The sequence below is a fragment of the Besnoitia besnoiti genome, chromosome XII (genome assembly GCF_002563875.1).
Source record: "Besnoitia besnoiti strain Bb-Ger1 chromosome XII, whole genome shotgun sequence".
NCBI classification, from domain to species: Eukaryota; Apicomplexa; class Conoidasida; order Eucoccidiorida; family Sarcocystidae; genus Besnoitia; species Besnoitia besnoiti.
This window is the reverse complement of record NC_042367.1, coordinates 1,102,353-1,126,034: the sequence shown is the minus strand read 5'-3', so window position 1 is coordinate 1,126,034 and position 23,682 is coordinate 1,102,353. Positions and strand designations below refer to the sequence as shown.

General features: G+C 54.5%; 4 protein-coding genes across 4 annotated transcripts; 2 read left to right on the top strand and 2 right to left on the bottom strand.

Annotated features, from left to right (window-relative positions):
* Nucleotides 1-4,276: 4,276 nt before the first annotated feature.
* On the bottom strand, nt 4,277-6,085 carry BESB_023570 (putative 40S ribosomal protein S4; the record flags this gene model as incomplete). The annotated part of the gene is made up of 4 exons (XM_029361059.1): nt 4,277-4,431; nt 4,950-5,104; nt 5,415-5,522; nt 5,952-6,085. The coding sequence occupies 4 exons, from the start codon at nt 6,083-6,085 to the stop codon at nt 4,277-4,279; spliced, it is 552 nt and encodes a 183-aa protein (XP_029215874.1).
* Nucleotides 6,086-6,984: 899 nt separating this feature from the next.
* Nucleotides 6,985-8,371, top strand: BESB_023560 (uncharacterized protein; the record flags this gene model as incomplete). The annotated part of the gene is made up of 2 exons (XM_029361058.1): nt 6,985-7,068; nt 7,646-8,371. The coding sequence occupies 2 exons, from the start codon at nt 6,985-6,987 to the stop codon at nt 8,369-8,371; spliced, it is 810 nt and encodes a 269-aa protein (XP_029215873.1).
* Nucleotides 8,372-10,394: 2,023 nt separating this feature from the next.
* On the bottom strand, nt 10,395-21,699 carry BESB_023550 (WD domain, G-beta repeat-containing protein; the record flags this gene model as incomplete). Its single annotated transcript, XM_029361057.1, has 17 exons — nt 10,395-10,583; nt 11,075-11,194; nt 11,518-11,571; nt 11,902-11,970; nt 12,641-12,777; nt 13,317-13,518; nt 14,135-14,244; nt 14,736-14,895; nt 15,484-15,574; nt 16,416-16,621; nt 16,988-17,086; nt 17,640-17,713; nt 18,617-18,669; nt 19,085-19,169; nt 19,604-19,731; nt 20,319-20,512; nt 21,286-21,699. The coding sequence occupies 17 exons, from the start codon at nt 21,697-21,699 to the stop codon at nt 10,395-10,397; spliced, it is 2,385 nt and encodes a 794-aa protein (XP_029215872.1).
* A 1,464-nt stretch (nt 21,700-23,163) lies between these two features.
* Nucleotides 23,164-23,370, top strand: BESB_023540 (ribosomal protein RPS28; the record flags this gene model as incomplete). Its single annotated transcript, XM_029361056.1, has 1 exon — nt 23,164-23,370. The coding sequence occupies one exon, from the start codon at nt 23,164-23,166 to the stop codon at nt 23,368-23,370; it is 207 nt and encodes a 68-aa protein (XP_029215871.1).
* Nucleotides 23,371-23,682: the final 312 nt, after the last annotated feature.

Here is a 23,682-nt window from a genome sequence, read left to right as displayed (position 1 = left end):
CGTCGCGGGCGAGAATTGAGGCAAAGGAGTCACCTCCTCGAAAGGCCGTCGGCCCACGGGAGTCTCCAAGCTCCAAGTGTGCTTCCGGATTCACAGAGGCTGTCCATCGACAGCGGACGACAAAGCTGGTTTTTTATGGCATGCAGAGACATTCACGCTATACCCTGCGGTCCCCTGCGACCTCTGCGGACTCGCAGGCCACGGGCCTGGGTTCCTGTGCCCTGTACGAAGGCCCCGGATCCAGTCAGCAGAAACGGTTTCAACACACATCATAAAGACTCCGCGCACTCTGGTCGCGTACCGCTTCCTGTTTTGAAAGCGTAAAGTCGCGTCATCTACACATGGAGACGTGCGCGCGGCGGGTGAGGGCTGAGCTCACGACATCTCAGTCACGCACGTTTCGTGGGTCTAGGGTCTACTAAAAACAGCGAGAGCGGGGCGTGAAAGAAAGACGCAGACGAGACAGAAGACGTGTCCCCCTGCTTCCTCTCATCTGCGTCCCTCTCCGACCTCTAGTCTCCTCTAGTCTACGAGCATGTGCGATACAATGTCATTTCCGCACGTCTTCAGAGGCTGTGACCGCGACAAAGGGGGAGGTAAAGACGGGAGAGGCAGAAACAGGCAGTTTTGTGATTCGAACGGCGGAAACCTGTGAGCTGCCAGCTCGTGTTTTCGTTGACGCGACGAGGGTGGCGGCGTGTAACGAGTTTGCGAGACACGCGCGGAGAAAGGAGGCAACCACAGGGAATCCCCACAACACAAACCACGCGTAACCGCGAGCAGAGTTTGTTCGACACGTGTCGGTCCGAAAACATGAGCGCGCTGCAGGGAGACGTGCGCTCCTTCGCCTTTTTGACTTTTTTCCCGCCCGCTTTTCTCCTGCGCACGTGACGCGCTCCGAGTCTCCGCGTCCAGGATGTGTGCACTGGGAGGTTCGACGGCAACGCGTTCGCGCGGGATCTTCCCAAGAAAAAAAGGCAAAGCAATCGGCTGGAAGACCCTGACGCAAGGCCTCTTGTAAAAGAAGTAAGCGGCTCCTTTCGCCCTCAAATACAAAGGCTTCAGAGCTTCTGTTCTCACCTGCTACGCGCTTCAATAAAGGGGGACGCGCACCACAGCGGCCCGCGCGCTGGACGCGCAGAAAAGGCCTTTTCCCTTAAAGAGGCTCCTTTCCCGCAGCGTCGAGTTGTATTCGTGCAGGGAGGTTTTTTCCTAATCTCAAATGGCCGAAGCACTCACGCATGTGACGAAACGGAGCTCACTTGCAAATCTGGAAATGCGAGCCTCAGTTCCCCTGTCTCGCGTTGCAGCCCCCTCCCCCCCCCTCAGACCCCCGTTGCTGGCAGGCAAAAGCCAGGCGGGCGGTTGCACACTAGCTCGGAAACGAGGGCTACGCGGCACACGAACTTTCCCAGCCATGGGTTCCTCATATCCCGTTCCCCGACGCCACCAGAAAACGCGTGGCTAGTCCTGAATTGTTTGTGACTCAGACCGCCGAAAGTCTGGGATGCGCGACACTCGGTGTGGCAATACGGATTGGACTAGACGAAAACTGAGCCTAGAAGGGCGGACACGCAGAAAAAGGAACGCGTAGAGTCCAGAAAGGCAGGCCGGCTGAAGGTGCAGCGCCAAAGTCCGCAGCAACGCAGAAAGGCGGTTGAAATAAGAAGTAGGGGGGCGACACGGAATATGGACGTGAGCCGCTGGTGGCGAGCCCGCACAGGAGCGTGGAGGTGACGGCGGTGTGTAGCCAGCGACCGGCTAGCGAGAGACAAGCCCGAACGCGAAGTCTGTCCCGAAAAAAGCCGGCCGAAAGAAGCGGTAAGAGGAAATGTGTTGCGAAGCGAGGAACCGCAACGGAGACAGGTCTGCAGGTGTTAGGGGGCTGTGTTTCCTGTCGCTGCAAAACGTGTCGGGCTCGCGAGCCGCCACAGTGCAGCTTTCTATCGCGACAAGCACGCCTAGAACACGCAGGCACACTTAAGCTCTATGTGTCTACATGGTATCTGAAGGCGGACAAGACGAAACCGGCGAACTCAGAGGCGTTTGTGTCTTGGCAAAACTGGAGCTCGATACCCCAGCCCCAGTTCCCGCGTCGTACCTCTTCTGCACTTGTGTGTGCCTGCCTGCGTGGTAAGTGTGGAAACCGCATTCCCGACCTGGAAAATGACACGCAGCGTATCACAACAAAAGTCCCGAGCTGTAATGCTGGTCGCGAGGATAAACTAGGACAGAAGACGAAAAAAGAAGAAAGAGAAACCAGCCCGGGAGGGACACTAGCACGGGGCGCGCGGACGGTCGGCCCGCTAGAGACTCCGGGGGGAGACAGTGATTTCGACCCCCGCTCCCGCGGGGCGTGTAGCAGCCTCCTCAGTCTGCTTGTCTCGACTCACGTGCTCGTCGAATCCACGGATTCATTTTGTTTCCGGAGCCAACACGAGTCGCGCCACACACCGCTGCGCCGTAGAGAAATCGGCGCAGCGCATCAAGTGAAAGCACCAAAACGCGTGGGCAGTTCCCCGAAGAGCACGGCTTCCTTCCTACACGCCTCACCAAAAACATGCCTGAATACACAGGGAGGCTGCAGCTAGTCGGGTTTGCGTAAAGTGTGGGCGGTGCAGCGAAAGGAACTCCCGGGGTAGCCACGCGCGGACGAAACCAAGGAGCAGTGCTGCCCCCCCGGTATTTCACCCGCATAAATGAATGTGCCCGTCCCCCTCAAGTCGGGTCACGCTGTCCTGAAGTTCGCGGAGCGCAGGCAAGTAAGTGCTGCGGCTGCGCCACTGTGTGCACAGCCTTCCTCGCACGACCCTCGTCCACGCGTCGGCGCAGCTGAACAAGGAAAAGACCAGCATATGTGTAAGTCTGTCCGGAGAGTCTCTCCGCACCAGTCGAGTACCTCCGATATTGTCCGCATAGTAGAAGTTCACCTCCGCGAAACGCCTTCCGGATTCTGCGTCACCCCTGACAGTACCGAGAACCAAACTAAAGTGTCCTCCGCCGCAACGCTGCTTCGGTTTGTCTCCATGTCCGCCTGCCCGTGTCCACCTATCCACACCAACTTGCGTCAATAGTCGCGGCGTTTCCATTCATGTGGTTCTGCCCTCATAGGCGTTGTGACGGCAGCAATCCTAGCTTCTGGGGACCTCAGGAGCGCAGGCAGGTTGGACTGAGCGGCAAAAATACTCAGAGCTGAGCTGCCGGTTTCTCCTGCTCCGAGTTCTCATCGGCGAATGCTTTTGTATCTCGCTTCAGTGCCTCCTTTTCATGCATGGCAATTTATTTGGCTTGGCACCTCTTCTTCGTTCGCTTGCGTCCGAAGGCGCTCCATTAGACGTACGTTACTCCCCCAATTCATGGCCTCTGGGTTCCTCTCTGCTTCAGGCACTCTTGATGTGCACGCGTCCGTTCCTGGCATTGCAAATCTATGTAGAGCGAGTCACACCAAGTCACATTTTTTCCAGTCTGCGGCAGATGCGAGGGAGGACCCTGGCGGCCCTCGGCGCCGGTATCGCCTTTACAGGAGGGCGCACAGGCGCGTGCAGCCGGAAAGCAAATTCCAGATTTTATATTCTTAAACAAAGGGTCCTAGCGTCTCGAGCAGGAGTGTACGACCGCCCTCTCGAAAGGCGACGTCCATCCGTAAACAACACGTACTCCGCTGCCGGCCGAAGGCAAGAAACGCTGCCGTCCGCACGCAGAGGTTGGCGCGTACAGGACGCAGCACAGCTGTCTTTTATTTCGGGTCTCTGTGGGGCGGATACCCGAAGACGACAGAAAAAACTTTTCTGCGTGCTAAAATTGAGCCTCTTCTTTCAACCTGATGCGTTCCTCGAAGGGATATGAGCGCGTGTGTGGCGCCTGTAGGCCTCCCCGCAGGGATTTGTGCGTACGCAAAAGCGTCGTGCGATTATCGTTTTCACATAACCTGGAAGTCGTAGATTCTGTACCGAGAGAAAACAAAACAACTCGCGGGAGGACGAACCAAGTTCTCCACGCCAGGCATGATCCTGAGCGCCGTCGGCTCGACAGGCAGACTACGTGGATACAGCAGGCAGGGGCAGACAAGTCGATGGACCGATTGACGGAGACAGAGGATAGGCAGACAGCCAAGGAGAGAAAGAAACGAGCGGCAGAAGCTTAGGCAGGCATAGCGCTGAGGCACATAGTAGAAACCAGAGGAAATAAGAAGCCAAGTGCTCAGGGGGGACCCTCAAGAGACTTAACAAGCGAGGAGACCCCCCCCCCCTACCCTACCATCCCCCCCGACACAGAATTAGGCGACCAGCAGCTCAAAGTCATCTAGCGTTTGATTGAACTGTTTGACGTGTCGCTGAATCGCGGATCCTTGCGACCAGCCAATGAGGTCCTCTTGCTCTCTCGTCACATGCAAGGCGGGGTTGAGACACACCTCGGAGCCCACGCGGACATCTGCGCGCACGCAAAAAACAGAGTCTCAGCGAGCCCCCGTGGATGCCGAGGCACCCCGACACGGCTGTCGGCTAGGGAGGCGCAAACGCATGGAGTTTGAGGCGGAAAGACGCACCCAGAACCGCGCACAGACACACACAGCGAGCCAGCCAGGCACAAAAGGCAGCCGCCAGATGAAGAGAGAAGCTCTCGAAGAGTATGCATGCTCACTTGCATACAAACAGGTATTTAACACGTAGAAATGGCTGCGCCGTGGTGCGCGAACCCACGTCGGTCGACTAAAAGAGATCCGTATGCACAAAGGGCACCCCAGAGATTCAAACAGGCGCTGACAGCCGCCTGGCGTAGCGAGGCGGGGGTGCTTGCAGGCGGCAGCAACCGAAAACATGTGCGAGAAGAAAGACAGGGGTCGCCGCACGTGGAGTCAAGCATCTGGACATCTGTGCGAGACGAACGACGTAAGGAGCCATCCCCCCCCTCCTCCTCCCCCACCCCCCCCCTGTGCGGGCAGTTCTTACGGCCTTGCTCGATGTACGACGTGGCCTGCTTGAGATGTTCACAGAACTTGAGCTGGACCAGGACGACTGCCAGGCGCCGGCGACAGAAGCTCGCGGCAGACAAGCCCTCGCACTGCGCCAAGCTACTCTTCTTGCTTATCACGCCCATGTTGTACCTGAGGAGAAAACGAAAAAAACGAAGGGGGAACGAACTCTCCGCGTATGCCACACGCTCGAGTCTCAACGAGCGGACGCAGGGAGCTAAGGAGCAGGTGGCGCAGCTCGAGAGAGAAAAGCAAGTCTCCCCTCCAACGCCAAGCAGCGAGGCGCGGCGGCGAACACTGTAGAGGGCAGTGAAGCGAGCGCAGAAGTGCGAATGACAAAGAGACAGGGACGCGGAAGACGCAACCGAATATGCAGCTGAAGACGTAACTGAAGACGCGGAGTGCGGACGACGAGATATTGGAGTGAAGACCGGAGACGTACAGCTTATCCAGCAGGAGTTCTGTCATCTTCACGCGGAACGCATCTTCCTCAGGCAGCTTGCGCAGCTGCGACGTCAGCTTCGTTACTACACCGCAGAGCTTGTTGTACCTACCCAGGCAGACACAGAGAGGAAGGAGGATGAAGGCGAAGAACGGAGAAAACAAACCTGAGAGAGATGCCTTAGGGCGAGCTCGCCGGCGACACGAGAGAGAAAGTTACTACACGCGAGAAGGCGTCAGATAATGAATGGGAAGTCGCACTGACGAGTCTTAAAGCCGAAAGCTAAAATAAATGGGAAAGACAAGTAACAGAGACTTGGAGAGTGGAAAATGGAAAACCGATGGAGACAAGGCAGACCCCCACACGCGCAGACACACGGAGCTACAGAAGGCGCAACTGAAGAGGCATGGAATAGGAAAATGCGAGAAAAAGTCACAAGAGGAGCACATAGAAGCCAGAGGGAAGATGCCAACGCAAGCACAGAACAGGCAACGCAGGCGCGAGGCCTGTGGCGACTCGGGCCTCGCCTCGGCCTACTTATGGTAGTCTTCACGATCCTGAATGAGGTATCGACGCAACACTTTGATCTCGCGCACATTCTGCTCCTTCTTCCAGTTGTAGAAGTCCACCTTCTTCAGCAGGCGTTTCTCATGATGCTTCAACTGCCTCATTTTGCCGGAACTTCAGGCCGAGGCTTCCTCTTCTCTCCCGCAAAGACGCTCGCGGGCAATCTGCATGCAGACTGTGCTTCAACTCGATAAGAAAAAAAAACAGTAAACGCCGCGTGACGGGTGAGAGGGCGCTGAGAAAACGAGGCGAAAGGCGCGGAAAAGAAGGCGACGAGAATAAGGGCAAAGTCCTACCCCTTGAGAGGGCAGAGAAGCAGAGATCCCTGGTAGATGACGCAAGCGCGTCTCGATGGAAAGAGACAACGACAGAAAGAAGAAAAAGAAAACACCCGGGACGGACCGCTGGAGGGCAGCATAAGCAGGGTTGAGCAGGTGCTCAGAGAATGCTTTGTCACAGCGCGGAAACACCTAGGAAACCCCACACGCCAGCAGACCTGAGAGAGGCGTTCTTCTCCGCTTCCTCTGCTGAATCGAGGAGAATCTGCCGCAGCATGAGGACCTGGAAGGAGGAATTTTCGCTCAGCAGCGGCCTGTTTTTTTCCGTGGGTCGCGAACCTGTGTGCCGGAATTCACGACATGCACGCGCGCGCTGACACAGAGATGCGACTTCTCTCGGCGCGCTGTGGCGGGTTTGCGCAAAGAAAACAAGTGAGGAGGGAGCAGAGAGGAGAGGCGGGGACCGGCAGGCGGGCGCTGAGAAGAAGGGAAAAATGAGAATTCGATCCTCAATTTCGTTTTTTCTTGATCGTCTCTGTTTCTCGTGGGAGTGCAGCTGCGGCCTCTGCCGGCGTCAGAAGTCGTTCACGCGAGGAGAAGAGAGAACAGAGAGTCTCTCCCCCCTCGAAAGAGTCTCCCGCGACACGCATATTTCAGCCTCTCCCAGCCGGTTCTCTACAGGCAGGTTTTGTCCTTCTCTTTTCGTTCTAAGCACCGTCGCCAAAATGAGTAAATTGAGCGCGTTCTTCGAAAAAAAGAAGAAGAAGTCTCTCAAGACTTCTATGCCCGCTGGGCTGGGAGAGAAACCCGTGAGTCAGGAAGCTACCGGTAAAACCGTCACAGAAAAGCGCCCTTCCTTTTGTCGTGTTCTTCACGTTTATGTATTCCCATAGGTTGTTTGTGACTCCCCACCCGTAGTTGTGTTGCTTCGTCTCTCGTCTTCCTTCCCGGCTTTTCTTTGGGCTGTATCTGGGCGCATGCATCGGCGTACTGCCCTTCCTTCGTCCCTTTTCTTCGTATACAAACATTGAAGCGTTTCCTTCTTCTCCTCTCCCCTAAGCGATGGCGACCTCTCGTTGTCACCTTCTGCCTCCTTCTTCGTATTTGCCTGCCCTCTCGGACCCTCTCGCCCGTCGAACTCGTGTCTACATACATTCGGGCCCCTGCACTCGCGTATACTTTCAGGCATGTGCATATATATATATATATGGATGTGTGTATTTAATTTTATATGTGAGGTATATATGTATGTATTTGTATCTCCTCTCGAGGCTGACGGCTGCAGCGCTTCCGCAGGTCCCGGCGCTGTGTGAGGGCAGCGGGTTGCGCGGGTTTGAGCCGCCGCTGCGTGGGTGACAATCGGTCTGTGTGTGTTTTTTTTTTCAGAGGAAGTCTGAAGAGGAGCCTGCGTCGCTGTTGATGGCAGACGAGGGCGACGCCTCGGAGTGGGCAGTTGAGGAGCAGCAGACGAAAGTGCAGGCTTCGCCGGAGGAGGGCACGGCGGCGTGGCTGAAAGTGAGCGTAGTGGAGGCGCGCGCGGTGCGGAAGGAGCCAGAGAAGACTTGGCACGCGATTTTGTCTGCCGGGGGGGAGGGCGACCGCGCCGTCTCCGAGGCCGAAGGCACCGCAGCGGAGGGTGCCGCCGAGGGCGAGAAGGGGGGCGAGGAAGGCGAGGCTCCGGCCGCCGCGGGCCAAGAGGACAAGACTGAGTCGCCGGCCGCCGCGAGCAAGAAGTGGGTGCCGCCCAGTCTCCGCGGTCGGAGGACGCCAGGCAGCGGCGCTGGCTTTTCCGGCGCGCAAATCAACTTTGACGACGACCAAGATCTTGCCACCGTCGCGCAACTCGGTCTGTACAACACCAAGGCCGGCGCCTCGAAAAAGAAGCCCAGCCCGCAGACGCCGCAGCAGAATGTCGCGAAGAAGGAGAAGGAAAAGAACCCGGAGAGCGAAGACAAGGTCGTCCGCGAACTTCCCCCCGTGCCCGAATTCAACGTGTGGAACTACGTGAAGCTCGAGGGCGGCAAGCTCGAGGGATGCAAGGCTCCGCAAAACGATGAGGCCGTCAGGCAAAAGTACCTCAACCGAAAGAGATTTGCGCAGAGAGCCGCTTAAACAACCACGCCAGAGAGAGAGAGAGAAACGAGCGAACTCCGGAGCAGGGAAAAATCGGCGCCGAGGAAGAGGGAAAGGAGGTGGAGAGACGGGCGTCGCTGAAGTCTCTCTGTGCTCTCGTGGGAAGGGATGCCTGTCCTCCTGTGGTTTGTTTCCTGGCCTTCCGCTGTTTTCACGTCTTCTCCTCTAAAGCGACCTTTTGGGAAACAAGGAAAGATTCCGGGCCCCTCCGGTCGCCTGCATCGCAAAGGGGCAGGGGCTGACACGTTTCTTCTGCGTCGGTCTCGGAGTGTCGTCGATTCGATGGAAACTGAAGCTCGTCGAGTCGCCTTAGCGTGTGACGTCAGGGTTGGTTTCCATTCGGGATGGTCTTCAAGCTTTTTCTGGGTCTGACCGTCGCGGGAGGCATGTGTGCAGCGGAACGAGGAAGGAGCTCCGACCCAGGCGCTTTCATTCTTTTCCTCTTCAGGGCTCTTCGTACGGTGGGGGAGGGCTTGGGGCGATTTTCTGGTGTGCATGCGCGTTCCGCAGAGAGTCTCTTCTGCAGTCTTTTTTGTTTCTCCGTTTGGATAGAGTTTCTCGTCAAAAACCAACTCCCGTGTCTTCTAAAACTGGGGTCTTTAAAATTGCCAAGTGTCTGACTCTTATGAGCGGGGAGAGAGAATCGATCTCTCTCGGCGCCTCTCTCCAGTTTTGCGAGTTCCTCCAGGCCCTTCTGGCAGCCAAGAATCTCTTCTTCACAGCCCGCACGTGTCACTCTCGCGTCATCCACAGCCGAGCAAGAAAAAAAAAACTGAGAAAGGGACTCGCGCGTGCGCAAATCTTACTTATATAGATACACATCTATGTGTACATATATATACATATATATGAATATAGGCGAAGAGCGAGTTACGAAGGTGTACAGTGAAGCTTTTACCTACAGCCTGACCATGAAGATATGTGCGAGGAGAGCAAGTACATCACCTTCCAAAGTGACAGCCGCCTTCTGCCCGACTGTAAACCACGCAAAAGCGTGTGTAAGTGGAGACTTATCAAAGCTGGATGGAGTATGGTATTACAGTTCTCTTGTTTGAGACCGCGACAGCGGGCTCGCAGAGAGGGAAAGCCTGTCGGAGGGCGCTTTTCTTAGCGGGAGACAGTTGGGCCAGCAAACCTCGGATAGCAGATTCAGTGGATGTGCTGGGTGTAGTTGCACATCCGCGCAATTAGGTCGCATTTCAGGGTGACTGTGGAAGCTAGTCTGCTCAACCAAACGACACTCAGGAAGGGGAGAGGCACGAGCAAGCTGCGTTCCTGACTCACGACGTCAGGCGGCCTTGAAAATAAGCCAGCAAGCGGGCAACGCGCTGAACTGCCACGTGCCTTCTTGGAAGGAAACAGGCACGTCTGTGTAAATCCGTTTCTCAGAAGTGGCGTTTAATTACACTGTCCGATGTGAAGTAGAGGCACACGTAGATCTGCCGTGTGGACGGCCCGAGTCGAATGCGTGTAGGAGAGGAAGACGTTCGCAAAGTGAAGCGGGACTGCGATGCCCTGCCGCCCTACGGAAAGGCGTGTTTGCTTGTGTCGTAGGAGCGGAAAAGTTGGCTTTCTTCATGGGCTGTGCCTATGTCTGCGCGAGTGTGCGTGCCACTCCTCTCGGTGTCACACAGGAATAGTGAAGAAGACGGCTAGTATCAAGCCTCCGCTTCGAAAACGGCCTCAGACTTCTTCCAGTTCCACTATTTCCCTGGATATTATGTAATGTCTTCCTGCTCTGTCCTGTCGACTTCTCTGCTTGCTGGGGCGGGTACGAATGTTCTTTCACTTGTGCCCCGATTTGCATGCGTTTTTCGGCAAGGTATATCTCTCGATCTTACGTGCGTGTATCTGTGAACAGTATGCGTATGTATTTGTGAGAACTTCTGGGATGTTTTTGGTGAAGGCTCTGTCGCGTAGGTGTCGGTGCAGGGTGGAGAATGATAAAAAAAAATGCCTCGGGGCAAAAAAGGGTTCACCTTCATCTTTACCAAATCATCTTTCAAGGCGTTGAAAAAGAGGCTGAAGAGGGGGGAAGCGGGCAGCTGTGTTCGTCGCAGACGCGCCGGAGGGCATGCGGGAGCTGCTGACCGGTCGGGCTCGGCGGTTGAAAAAGGTCAGACACGACGGTTAGGACGTTGTTCATTTTCTCCATCCTCGCCTGCGCTTCAGTCTTGCCGTCGGCGAGATCCTAGGAACGCGCAACAGGGAACGCAAAGCGCGAAGAAATCGGTGGGCGAAGGCGAAACCCCACACTTTCTGACGCGCGCCGCCAGTAAACCCTCACCCCATGCATGAGGCCACAACTCTTGCACACCCCCCCCCCAATGGGAGCTCGAAAGGAACTCGTCACGTGCAGGTATATATATATATATGTATATATATATACTTATATGTGTATATATACGCATTTATGCATAAGGGTGCTCTATACTTATGTGTTAGAAGAGGCTAATGTACCGCTTCTGGATGAGGGTTTGTTTTCCGGCAAGGTTGCGGGTTCACGCACACGAGGTAGGTGACGTCTTAAGGGCCGCAAGCAGAAGATCACGCGTCAGGGGTGACGACGTGCCGAGTATCCATCGTGTATGCGGAAGCATGCAGCAGTGGAGGTATACGTTAGGCATGCAACTAGCTCTTTTTTGTGCTGCAGCGTTGTGCCCTGTGCGGTGGTCTGATTACCAGGGGGGCTTCCTGCGTGCACAGCTTCAAAGTCGTGATTCGGCCGCCCTCTTCTGCAGCAAGCAGGATTGTGTTTGTGGGGTTGAAGCACACGCGGCTCAAACACACCCCGCCAGAGACCTGCAGGCATCCGCGAGAGGGGAGGCCACATGTTTTGTCTTTCAGAGCCTTTGGAAGTCTGGAAAATCTCTTTTTTCTCAGCAGCTCTCTAATCAATGAACGCGAAATCCTCATTCCTGCCAAGTCAAACTCGTCGTGGCAGACGAAGTGCAGGGAGATCTTCGATTCGGGAAGCAAGGCCCTGGTGCTGCTCGGCCGCCCCCTACGTTCAACAGACGAGTGGCGAAAAGCAGTCGATGTGCATATTCTACAGCGATGTCGAGAAATGTGTCACGTGCTTCGTGCAATACGACGGCTAACGTCTGTGACCTCGCCCAACTCACCTTGAAGGAGCCGGTGCGTTTGCGGCGATTGACGTCTAGGTCGTACAGGTGAACCTGCGCACAAGACGAGGGACGACAGCAGCTGCACGTAAACTGCATGCGCTACAAAGCGAGCAGACTGCAGCGCCTCCGTACGGGCTCCCCGTCGTGAAGCAGGCTACGCCGGGTGTGCTGCGCGCCTCAGCATTCTATGCGCAAGTTTTCCCCCATCCCTCCGCAAGCGAGCTTCCTCGCATAATGGGGAATAGGGGGAAAGAGGAAGCTATCAGGACAGATCACTGTGAGACGGGTAAAGAGGCGGTTGTTTGCTCGACAGAAAGAGAGAGAGTTCGAGGCGCAGTGTGAGAAAGCCACGCCAGTGTTCTTTCTTTCGCATCTGCGCACCATGCCATCTGCTGTGGCGGCAACGAACATGGTCGCGCTGTAGGGAGCCCATCGGGCGTCGTTCACGGCCTGAGAGGGGGAAAACAGAAAGACAAATAAAACTGGCGTCCTGTCTCGTCGCATTTCTCGCAGTATGGAGGGCATGAGAGAGAGGCTTCGTCTGTATCCGTCGAAGCGTGCACGATGCATGGATACGCGCACGGCTGCGTAGGGCGAAATAGACGAGTCGGTGGACTATTAGTTCTATTTTCTATCATTATTTGTAGCCGAGTGGAGGCATAGGCAGAGAGAGACAGCTCTACACCGTTTGTCGCATTGATAAGGAGGCATCGCCAAGACACGCGAAGAGGCGACGGAGTGGAAACAAACAGGCCTGTCAAAGCCTGTAGTCGCGAAGTTCGTTCGCGTTCGCGGGCGTCAGGGCTTGAATGCCTCCGCTGATCACCCTCGCGTGCGAGACACGAAACGATGCTCGTGGCAGATACGAGCGGTGCTACAGCAAAGCGAGTCGGAGGGCGGCCGAGCCTCGGCTCGCTTGGGGGTCGGTCCGCGGGCGTTGTCGAGGCGGGAAAGCTTCGCCTCCCTTTCCTCCAAATGCACCCGCGCCTGCTTTGTCGCAGGCAGAAGACCGGCGCTTCATGCCCCCCCCCTTGTTCAAATTGTCGGGTGGGAGAGGGGGGGGTGGGTTCTCGCGAGGAGCTTCTGTGACGGGTCTGCGGCTGGCTGCCTGGCGCCCTACCAACTCGAAATCGAAGCTCAGCACCGGGGCGCTCATCGAATCGTCCCAGATCTTCACAGTCCAGTCAGACGAGCTGGAGATGAAAATTCGAGGATGAAACGGATTCCACTCGAGCCTCGTGACAGACATGTCGTGACCTGTCTCACACGCGCGACAGAGGGGGGCACACCCACGGCCTTTCGAGCGATCGCGCCCCCGCGGTAACCAGGATAGCCACGCGGTGTCCTCATGCATTCTCACGTGTGGAGGAAAGTCGTCTTCCTCACACCGGAGTGAGTGCAAAAGAACGCTCCGCACGGCCATGGTGGCGTCGGCTCTCCGTTGCACTTCGCCACAGAAGCGTAAGGAGGCGGCGCCCGCAGCGCCTCGCACACCCTGATGGGGGCCCATGCACTGACGACAGTGGCGTGGCAATGCACTTCTTCTATAGATTTCGATGGCCTCTTTCCGGCCTCGCGAATATACATATCTATCTATCTGGCTATTTATATGTATACATATATTTGGAAGGCCTCTTACCGGCCTGTGGCGGTTCCTAACGCACAGGCATGCTGCCTTCTGCTGGGATAAGGCTGCACATCCGGCGGCAAATCGCCGTTTCGTCGCCGTACACATCGACTGCGTGCCGCGAGCGCGGAATGTAGGCGGAGCGTTGGAATGCGTCAGTACGGCTTACCCCAGTAGGTCTGCAGATACTGTCCGCTGTAGTTTTTTGAGCACTTGAAAATTCTTCCCTCAGTGGTTCCCACGATGAAGATGTGCTGCTGCGTAGGATGGAAGTCGAAGCACGTGCCTCCAGCGATGCCAATGAGCGCCGTCGCGTCCGCCGAGTCCTTCGCCTGCGTCAGTTGGCTGTAGTCCAGCTTCAGCAAAGTGACCTACAGAATGAAAAAGCACGATGCCGCAGAGAAGTTGTGAACGGCGGCGTCCTGCCGGCAAACTCTTCAAATGCGAAAAAGAGAGATTACGTCTGTCGAGCGAGAACGGCTGCAGTCGAGCAACTAAGCAGCGTGCAAGTGGAGTCTGCAGACGCCACGCCGTCTGTATGTCAAGGCACGCCGCGCGCGAGAAAAAAAAGGTGACGCGGAGAGCGGCAAAGTCTTTTCGCTGAATCTTCATGTCGTCTCCCTCAAGCGGAATTGCTTGCCGCAAGCAACAGCAGCTCCCTTGAAGTCGCCTCAAAATCACCGCAGCACCGCAACAAGCTCCCATCCACACGGGGAGAGGCAAGGAGAGAGAGATAAGATCTCCGACATCCGGAGAGCGTCAAAAGACATTGGCGCACAAACAGCAAGGTGCTAGGTGACGGGCCGTACACATGTATGTACACCAATATGCATTTATATAATACATAGATATATGTACATATAGAGAGAGAGAGATATGGAAAGAGCGAGAGCTCAACTGCGTGCATAGTAGATGAATGCGGGTCCAGAGTCGTCGTGCTCCTGGCATGCCACGCCTTCTCCCACCCCCCACCGTCAGCGAACATACCTCTTCAGACTCGAGTTTGTTCTTCATGAGCGACCAACTGGTCACTCGCCCGTCCCCCGAGACGGAGTAGAACCGCATCGTGCTGCTCGAGTTGTCTTGATCCCAGCGGACTATGCACACACAAACAAAGAAGGTGCTCTCACAGGGTCACTCCCTTTTTGCGGATGGCGTATGTGTCCTATTTCCTGCGCAAGCAGAGCTTCTAGGCAGGCAGATCCGTGAGGATGCGCGGACGTGTGCGAGAGCGTCAAATTGCTCTTTCTATCGAGTGTCGTTTCAAGACGAGGAGACACCTGGCCCGGAATGCTTCCTACGGCGATTTCTCCAGATGCCTTAAATCTGCACTCTCGGTATTTGAGGAACTGTGGCTCAAGAGATAGACGTGGGGTGTGAAAGCTCTTGTGATTTCCATGAACGGAGTAATTATTATACTATCTTCGCTCTCATCTTATTTAGAAAGTTGATATTGAAACGCGATCAACCCGCCGAGGCATTGGCAGGGTGTGTCTGTCCACGCGTCCTGGCGCCGCGGGGCATTTTAGGCAGGTCCGCGGTGACTTTGCCGTTTGCAAAGCTTGGAAACGCAGATTCGAAGACTCACCGTCCCACACAGGATCTGTGTGTTTGTTCACTTTCACGGTGCTGGCGTGCGTCGGCTTCCTGTCTTTGGCGTGGACGTTCAGCACCAGCACAGTGCCGTCATACAACCCCACAGCGAGCAGCGACGGGTTGTGCTGATTCCAGTCCAAGCTGCAAACTGCCTGAAGACCGCAGAACACACAACCGACGCACTCCTCACCCATCCGCGCATGGTAGGACATAGCTATGTGAGGAATCCGTGCGCGTGCACCGATGCATGCCCATGTCTATTCCTATATAGATATATATATATATATGTATGCGTATATGTTGCATGTGGATGAATATATCCCAAGTTGCACGCGGGTATGCACCGATGCATGTCTATGTCTATCCGTATATATATATATATATATATATATATATGCATATTTGTTGTGGGTGGATGGATATATTTGAAGTTGCATGCGGGCAGGCAGACCATGGGAGAGGCAACATGTGCGCAGGCGCAACCTCGCAACGCAGGCCCCGACGGCGCGTTTCTTCGTCCAGGTCCGGCATGCACGATCTACACGTTTGTCCATATATACGTATACATGGAGATGCATGAATATATATATTATGCGCTGAGAAGCAGGCGGAGGCGACATAATGGGAGTCAGCAGGCGCAAGCGAGGCGCTGCTGTTAACTCGTGTTTATTCTGCCCAGCGCGGCGTTTTTTGTATGTGTGCGCGCCACCTGTGTAGAGCTCTAGGAGCTCGCGACGCACGGATTCGGTTTTCCAAAAGTATTCAGGGTAACCCGTGTTCTTGAGGGTGTAGCAGCACACGAAGCCGACGCCTTGCTTCTGAAACTCGTAGCTGCCTGGGCACAGAGAATGAAGCACAGCAGAAGCAGTCAGACGCATCGCAGAGAATGCCAGCAAGGCGCAGAAGCCTGCACCTGGTGTCAAGTCTTTATACCCTTCATCTTCTCGGCTACATACGTGCTACAAGAGATGGTACAAAAGCATTATTTCGAAAATCGCTTTCTACTAATCCCTACTTTATCCGTAAAACAGATGTAATAATCAAAAACGCTTTTTAGTGCCTCGGTTCGCTGTTTGGTGCTGCCTCTCGAGGGTGTGTCAACGATCGTGGGAGCCTAACGAGAGAAGACGGTTAAGACGTAGCCGTGTCAAGGGCCGTCTTCGGGAAAAAGAGGCTCTTCTGGTATCTGTGTTCTAAGGAGGTGCAACGTGAAGGCAGATCGCAGTAACATAAATATTTCGCACATGCAGCCGCATGCAGACCCCCACGAGTCCATTCTTTTGCATGCGCGCGGAGATGCCTTCATTCCTCTGCTAGTTTGTGTATGCGCGTATGTTTGTCAGCTGCATGGCGATCAACCGAACTGCGTCTGCATTTCAAATGCGTATGGGAGAGCGGATCGCAGAGGCTGTGCGCAAGGCCCGTGCAGCTTCCAACCGACGTACTGCGACCTGGCGATTCTCCTTTTGTGTGCTACAGACAACCGAGTTCTTCATGGTCGCAGCGCATCAACGCCCCGCTGGACTGCTTAACACAGCGTGTTGGGTGTCAAAATTTTACTTCATAAAAGGACATTTTTCACCTTTTGACCAATAGGATTACCTATAAAAGTCTCACTCATTGTAAGTTTAGCATAGAAATATTATTAGTTTACAATCATGTTTGCCCATACCTACCATATCCCGCCGCAAACAGGTCCGGATACCGGGGGTTCCACTTGAGACTGGTGACGTCCTTCTTCTTCACTTTTGAGAAGTGGAATTGCCAGAGCTGAAGGAAGGCGCCTGCCTCGCTGGTGTTGCCTGCGGGCTCCCGGAAGTTTCGGAAATTCTGGTAGGTCTCAATCTCGCTATTGTGGTTCACCACGCGCTCGGTCAGCTAAAAACAAACGAAAAGTCAGGAAGCGGAGGACCGAATGTGGCGATGTGGCGCCCGCCACGCCGCTTCTGAAGAAGCGCCCACGATGCACACATCCGAACTCCATCGCAGAAGGGTATGACTGGCTCATCGCTAGATGGAGCCCGCTCTGCTTCACGCGCAAAAGCAACGCCTAACTTGAAAGAAAGATGCACCCTCGTGCTGCGTGTTGTATCGGCGCCTGGGCCAGGGACACGTAATTCTAAAAACTGAACGCACTGCGGCACATGCAGGCCTTTACTGAGCACATATACATATATATAGATGTATGCATGCATGTACGCATGTGTATATGTATATATATATATATGCTTGTTGCGGTCGTACCTTTGCAACCCACTTCATTGAGCTCAGCACGTCCGTGTCCTGAGTTTGAATTACTCTCTTTATTTTTTCTTCTCTCTCCTCAGGCTGCCGCCACGCGGTCTGCATGCCAAATTCGGCTCGGCGCAGTCTCACTCGATTCCGAGAACTTTCACTCATCTGACTGCACATCCGCATACCTTGCCTCTAAGTGCGAATATGCGTGAAGCTGTTCGTTGCAGGCATACGTGCTACGATGTCTCTGCCTGTGGGTTGACTGTCTACATTTATGCGTCAAGATGCGTCCTTTATCTGAGAGTGAGAATGAGAAAGTCGAAGATTTAGCCGGATGTGTGGCTACACGCGCAGACCTTAATGACCTGGAGCAAAAAGCGACGGTCTTTGGGAAGACGCCACCCACAGCAAGTCTGCAGATATCTGTTGGTTGTTGCTGTCCTTCACAAGGCATTCCAAACTATCTTTAGACACGACGAGGCTCGGCAGGTCTTTGCGCGTCTGGAAAGCTGCGCCCTCGCCTCCACGCGCCGGGCTAACGATCAAGGGTAGCGCATGTATGCACGCATCTGCAAAGCTTCCTTCCTCCTCGCTTGACCGAGCTCAGCCACCTCTGCTTTCTCCTTTTTCCTCTCTTCTTTCTTCTGTGGCGGTTTCTCACCTTGTGATCCGCTTCGGACCGGCTCTGAGCGTTCAGTTCCTCGACGTAGGCATCGTGCATCATCCACTGATTAACTGTAGCAATACACAAGGAAATGTGTTTCGAGGTTCGGCGCTTACAAGCCCCAAAAGCTGTGCAGCGGTCTCGAAAGCGACATCTGCCATGGGAATCTAGACGAGCTAAATCTGAGTGGTGAACCTGCGGCTTGCCAGGCCTTGTTGCACAAGACTACACTCTTTAAGAAAGTCTTTGCCCGCAGGCAGGAGCTCCATTCCTGTAATAAAAGTCTGTATGGAGGTCTAGCTATGCTCTGTTTTTGTGGCAAGGCAAGTCCTCTCCTTGCCGTATCTATGGCTTAGGAGCCGGGCTTCGCGGCTGCTACGAGGCGATTTCGCATCCGGGCTTTCCCCGGAAGTGTTCAAAGGTCTCTCTGAATTAGTCGGGTTGGCTGCCGTCTGTGCCGTGTGCGGCCTCGCCAACTTCTCCTCCTCTAGGATTCTCGCAGAATCTCTCCTGTCGTCTCCGGGCCTCTCATGCGGGCTCAGGGTCTTCTAGCGAGAGTGAGAAGTGGCTTTCGGTCTGCGTCCTCCGCGGCGCGCGAGCCTCGTATTTTGCATTTGCGTGACGATTGTGGCGGCCCGCCGTAGGCGTCTCATGCGTGGGAATTATTTGGCCCCTGGCAGGCGATGGCAGAGCCAGTCTCTCTTTGCTGGATTTGCCTGACCGCGCCTCTACGACCCGTGATAGATCGAAGCAGATTCGCAGTGGTCAGATCGTGTGCTACGGTACAGGGGCCTCTCCCCCGTGTAGATCGTAGCTCGGAATGGGCATGTCTTTTTTTCTGTCGTTTGTGTGGCCCAGGTGTACGCGATGGTCGCGTTGGCAGCCTGCTGTGCATCTCTCTTTTGCGTCCATCTTTCCTCGTGAGTTTTTTTTTCCGCTCTCTCCAGGCTCCACCCTGCGCCGGCAGGCTTTACCTGTTCCAGCGAATGGTACTGTAGGGGGCGGGCGCGTGGCAGCGCCCCTTTCGCTGTGAGAGAGGGAGAGCGAGAAACGAAAAAGTGAAACGCATGCAAAGGAAGAACGAGGCGACAGATGGAACACCTCGCAGGGAGATATCTACAAGCGCAGTGAGCGCGGGCAGCTATCTGCGCGTGTGTGACTGGCATCACAGGCACGTGCGTACAGAGAGGCGAAGGCGGGAGCAGTGAATGCGCACATACATTCTGAAGACTGAGAATTCGTGGTAAAAAAGTCGAACGAACGCGCGATCGTGGAAAGCACAGCGGGTGGAGAGAAAAACCTGTGGAGGCAACGTGCAGTGAAGTGCGAGGATCCGATCTCACTCAGGAGAAAAACACGGTCGCGTCGAGTGGCGTGCGTGACAGCACGCGGCAAATACAAGCACATGTTCATGTCTGAGTTGCAGCGGCGTTCAAACCTACCGAATAGTTTTTGTTTCCGTCTGGGATGCACGGTCACCGTAGTTGAATTGATTGCGCAGCACTCTTCCTTCGTCTTCGTTGTTCTCTGCGAAGTCACGCAGCCCCACGACAGACAAACGTGCAACGCAGTCGTTCCGAAGACCTCAGGCCACATGGAAACATAAATCTCTTATTCGATATTTCTTTTGACATATAGGCAGCTTTAAAATCCGTTGGTGGTGCATACATTTCGCCTTTCCTGCCAAGTGCTGGCAACGAGGTGTTAAATCGCCATCAGCGAGTGCGCCTGGGGACACGCGAAAATACCCTATCCAAAACGGCATGCGAGCGCCCACACGGAAGAAAACGGTTGGCACAGGGCTTTTCTGCGGGTATACACACACCTATGCGTAGTGTCTGTGCGTGTCTAGGGCTGCAGAGATCTGCGCGCGTAGAAAGCTCAGGAGCTTTCGAGAGTGCCTTATGGTTGTCTCTGTCTTTCCCCGTCACGAAACCGAATGCCGTCGCTTCGCCTCTCACGCTGGAGATCGTCCTCGATGCTGATCTCGACGCTCTCGCTCCGCTTTCGCTTCGCGGCTTCTTCTTCTCGCATGCGCCACGCTTCCTCCTGGTCGATCGCCTCTTGGCTCTCGACGTGGAGAAGCGCGCTGCGGCGCGACAAACAGAAACACGTGCAGCAGTAAACTAAAACCCGGCGCTAAAACAGCGAAAATTCAGCCACCCTGCAACCCGCCTACATATATATACGTATATATACCTTGGTCTATGCATGTCGTGATTCGTTCCAACATAGATACGAATATAGATATATATAGATATATAGATACTGATATAGAGGTATAGATATAGAGATCTACATATATAGATATATAGATATATAGATATATGTAGATGTATGCAGATAGAGAGATACTGATGTAGAGATATAGATATAGAGATCTAGATGTATACATACAGATATATGTAGATATAGAGAGATATAGATTTAGAGATACAGTTATAGGACAAATGGATATCGAGAGATATAGATATATAGATATAGAAATAGATAGATATCTGCAGCGCACGTTAGTGTCGGTCTGTTTTGATGTTGTCTCCTCTGAAGCCTTTGGCGTTACAGAGGATGGAGTGTGTTCCGTTTGTGTCTGTTGAGGAATGCATCGCCGGCTTCCAAGCGGGATCGCTCCTAGCGGCGTGCGCTCCCCGCGAGCCCATCGGCGGCCTCGCTGCGCACCCGTCGACTGCGAGGTGGAAAACTGTCTGCTCAATTTGTTCGTCTCGTTTGAAAAGCTTTTCTTTGAAGGAATAGAGTGCCAGGTTTTTCGGCGCCCGCGGATTCTGCGGATACAGAATCCGAGGCGGCATGCGCTTGCGAAGCTCCTCCGGCGACAGCTGAAGTTGGTCTTTCGGCTTTACGCGCAGCACCGCCTGAGAAAGGCATCGAGACAAAGCTCAGAGGGCGTCAGCAAAGGATCTTTTCAGTCGGGGCTCGCCTCCGAAGTTTTTCAAGAAGAGTCTGGCCCGTCAGCTTGTGCGTTACAGCGGGACTCGCGTGTTCGTGTTTGTCTTTTGGTAGATGGCGAAGGGAATATTCGAATCCTTCGGGTGTCCATAATTCACAGCTTCTTGACTGCGAACCGTTTTTTTTTCGCCATCTTCACGCGCGTGCATACGCATTTACAACTAAGCTTAATCAGGCATTCCTCTAGGAGTGTGTGCATATGCGCTTAACCATGACTCGAATGTGTTTGTGTTTTCGAGGTCTGAGCCTAGAAGAAAGTATATATGCATGTATGCCCTAAACCCTATATGTATATATGGAACATGCGAGATTAAGGTGTGTATTCGGATTCCGACAAAGGAGTTTCAGCCGACAACGCTGAGAATTTGTAGAACTACACACAAATACATGTCAAACCGGAGGGGCCCTTCCAAGGGGGAAACGACTCGTGCCGGGAGTAGGTTTTTGACAGCACTGCCTTAAATAAGCCCAAGCTCGACTAGACGAAGGATTCGTCTAAAGATATGGGCATAATGTATATGTACGTATACACGTGTATGCACTGGTGCAGATTCAGATGTATGAATGAGGCTTAGGTCAACCGGTCGATACGCAGGATCATGCGACCACGTTTAAGTTGTTTTTTTCCTCTGTAGCAAGCTTTCCCCCTGAGGTGTGCGGATTCTTTGTTTCCCTTTACCATGGGGTTGGAGGGATCATCTTGTTGAGAGTCGTCATCTCGATGGAGCCCAATCGACGCGCGATGACCTCTTCGAAGCGCGCCTGGCAGCCCCGTAACTGAATTTCTTTTTTTCTGCGTTGGAGGCGGACTGTTGTTCCACATTTTCCTTCTTGCTTGCAGAATAGGGGACGAAAAACTAGGAAGGAAACTACCGAGGTAGACGTTTTTCGTCTCGCGGTACCACAGGAAAGTAAGCGCTGGCAGCCGTGCCCTCCAGCTGGGAGGGAAGCGTGGAAGAGAAGTGACGGCGCGCCGGTCTGGGTAACCCTGCTTTTGAAGGTTTTTTCCTCTAGTTTCACCAGCAAGCTGATTAATTTGTGCGTTTTGTTTGGGAAACGATGATAAACTTATCGGGGAAGGTGGTACCCGCATCTCGCGGCAAAGCAGGCTAGGTCAAGGTTGACGCTTCAAGAACAGCGGCAGTAAGAAACCGAGGCAGGCCTCCAGGTCACATGACCATAAAGAAGATATGTAGTTTTTTCTGTGTGCCCCCTAGTGCAACTGCCTCTGTTTGTCTGCAGAGGGGAGTTGGACTTTGGAAGGGGGGAATACCCCTGGGGACCCGTGTAGTGCACCGTGGGAAGTGTGAACGCAGCCACGTCGCACCACTCGAGGTCCAAGCGATGACGTTCCTTCGAGATCGCTCTGACAGAAATGCCGCTGTTGATCTACTCCTCTGCCTACCCTCGTAGTCTTGCATTTACAGATGGCGCGTTGCGGAAAACGCGAGTCGTCCTTTCTGTCTTCGGAGTGCGCTGCGTCACGCGCTCAAACATCCTCGAAGACAGAATCTGATGCAAAGGCTCCTCCGGATTCCGCCGTGTGCATAGGTCAGCCTGACGGCTAGGCTCAGCAAATATGTCAACCGATCACCACGAAATCGACGCAGAAAACACGGAGTGCAACGCCGCGCCTCTGTCGTCTGCGGCGTGGCTGGATTGCCTTGGCGATGGTGTACATACACTCCGCCGTCAGCGAAGCGCAGCGCGAAGCAAATCGCGCTGTTTGGTTACTTCGAACAAGTAGGCTTGGATGGTTTGGGAACGCGCTTATGTGCCGAACCACCCGGAGCTGCTGTCATTGACGCGGTGTGACCTCGCACAAAAGGAGCGGTTTCATGCCCGGTTCTCCAGTGCAACGCTCCATCCCCTGAAGCGGGAGCTCTTTCAGTGAGGTGTGCGCAGCACAGAGGTCGAAATTAGTGAAGTTTTAGTCGCGAGAGGCACTTTTTTCAAGCTTCCTACTTCTTTCCAGTTCCTCTTTGGACGGTGGCCACGCGTGTGTGTTGCCTACGACGAACAAACCTCCTCTGCGTACAACTGCTGGCGCCCCAGGAACCACACCCCGAAAGAAAACGCCTCCGCCTAAACTCTCGACTTGGCGATTTTCCACAACATCGACGCAACTCATGTCATTTTGGCAGGTGTCTGCGAAGAAGAGGGGCAGAGACTGGGCGCAGAAAACGGGGACGCAGAAGCCGCTGGCGCGTCTTTCCGCGGGACAGCTGCATGCAACGGATCGGGGCAGGAGCTCGAGGGCATAGCTCAGGCAGCAGAGGAATCCGGCGTATAGACGAGACTTGTGATCGCGGGGAGCCCGCCTGTGCGGTTTCTTTTCGTATACTGCGAGTGCATGCACGTCGCACTGGCATTTTTTCGTATTTCCTGTGGAGGAGACCCCTCTGAATTCCCGCCTCTTTGCTCGGTTCCCACACCGCGTGACTCGGGGGCGAAAGTCACTCTTTCTCTTTCATTTTTCTGGAGTTCCGTGTCTTTTCTTTCGGTGTCTGCCGCCCCCACCGCTTCGTGCGTGTTCTCTCGCATTCTGTTTGAAAAGATGGAACAACCCAAGCTTGCGAAGGTCGAGAAGGTCCTGGGCCGCACTGGCAGCCGCGGTGGTGTCATCCAGGTTCGCGTGACCTTCATGGCCGACGAAACTGATTTGGCTGGTCGTTCTTTGATCCGAAACGTGAAAGGCCCCGTCAGAGAGGGCGATATCCTCGCTCTTCTGGAAACGGAGAGAGAGGCGCGTCGGTTGAGATAAACGCGGCTGTGCATGTAAGAGAAGGCCCCAAGCGCCCTACATGCAGGCGGTGGATGCTGAAAAACGCCGAGTATCTTTCTGCGTCCATTTCACACATGTAGCCGCGTGCGTTGCGATGCTCCCTGCATGGCAAGGGAACAGTCCGTCGCAGTAGGGGTATGGCGACGGGACTCTCAACCGTGTCGGGTGAATCTCAGTATCCTTTTTCGAGGGAGAGAGGAAACGGGGTGAGAGACAGAGACAAGGAGACCGAATGACTCAAGCTCTTCAGAGAGAAAAAGATGGGCTCTTTTCCCTCAGCTGAACGATGCG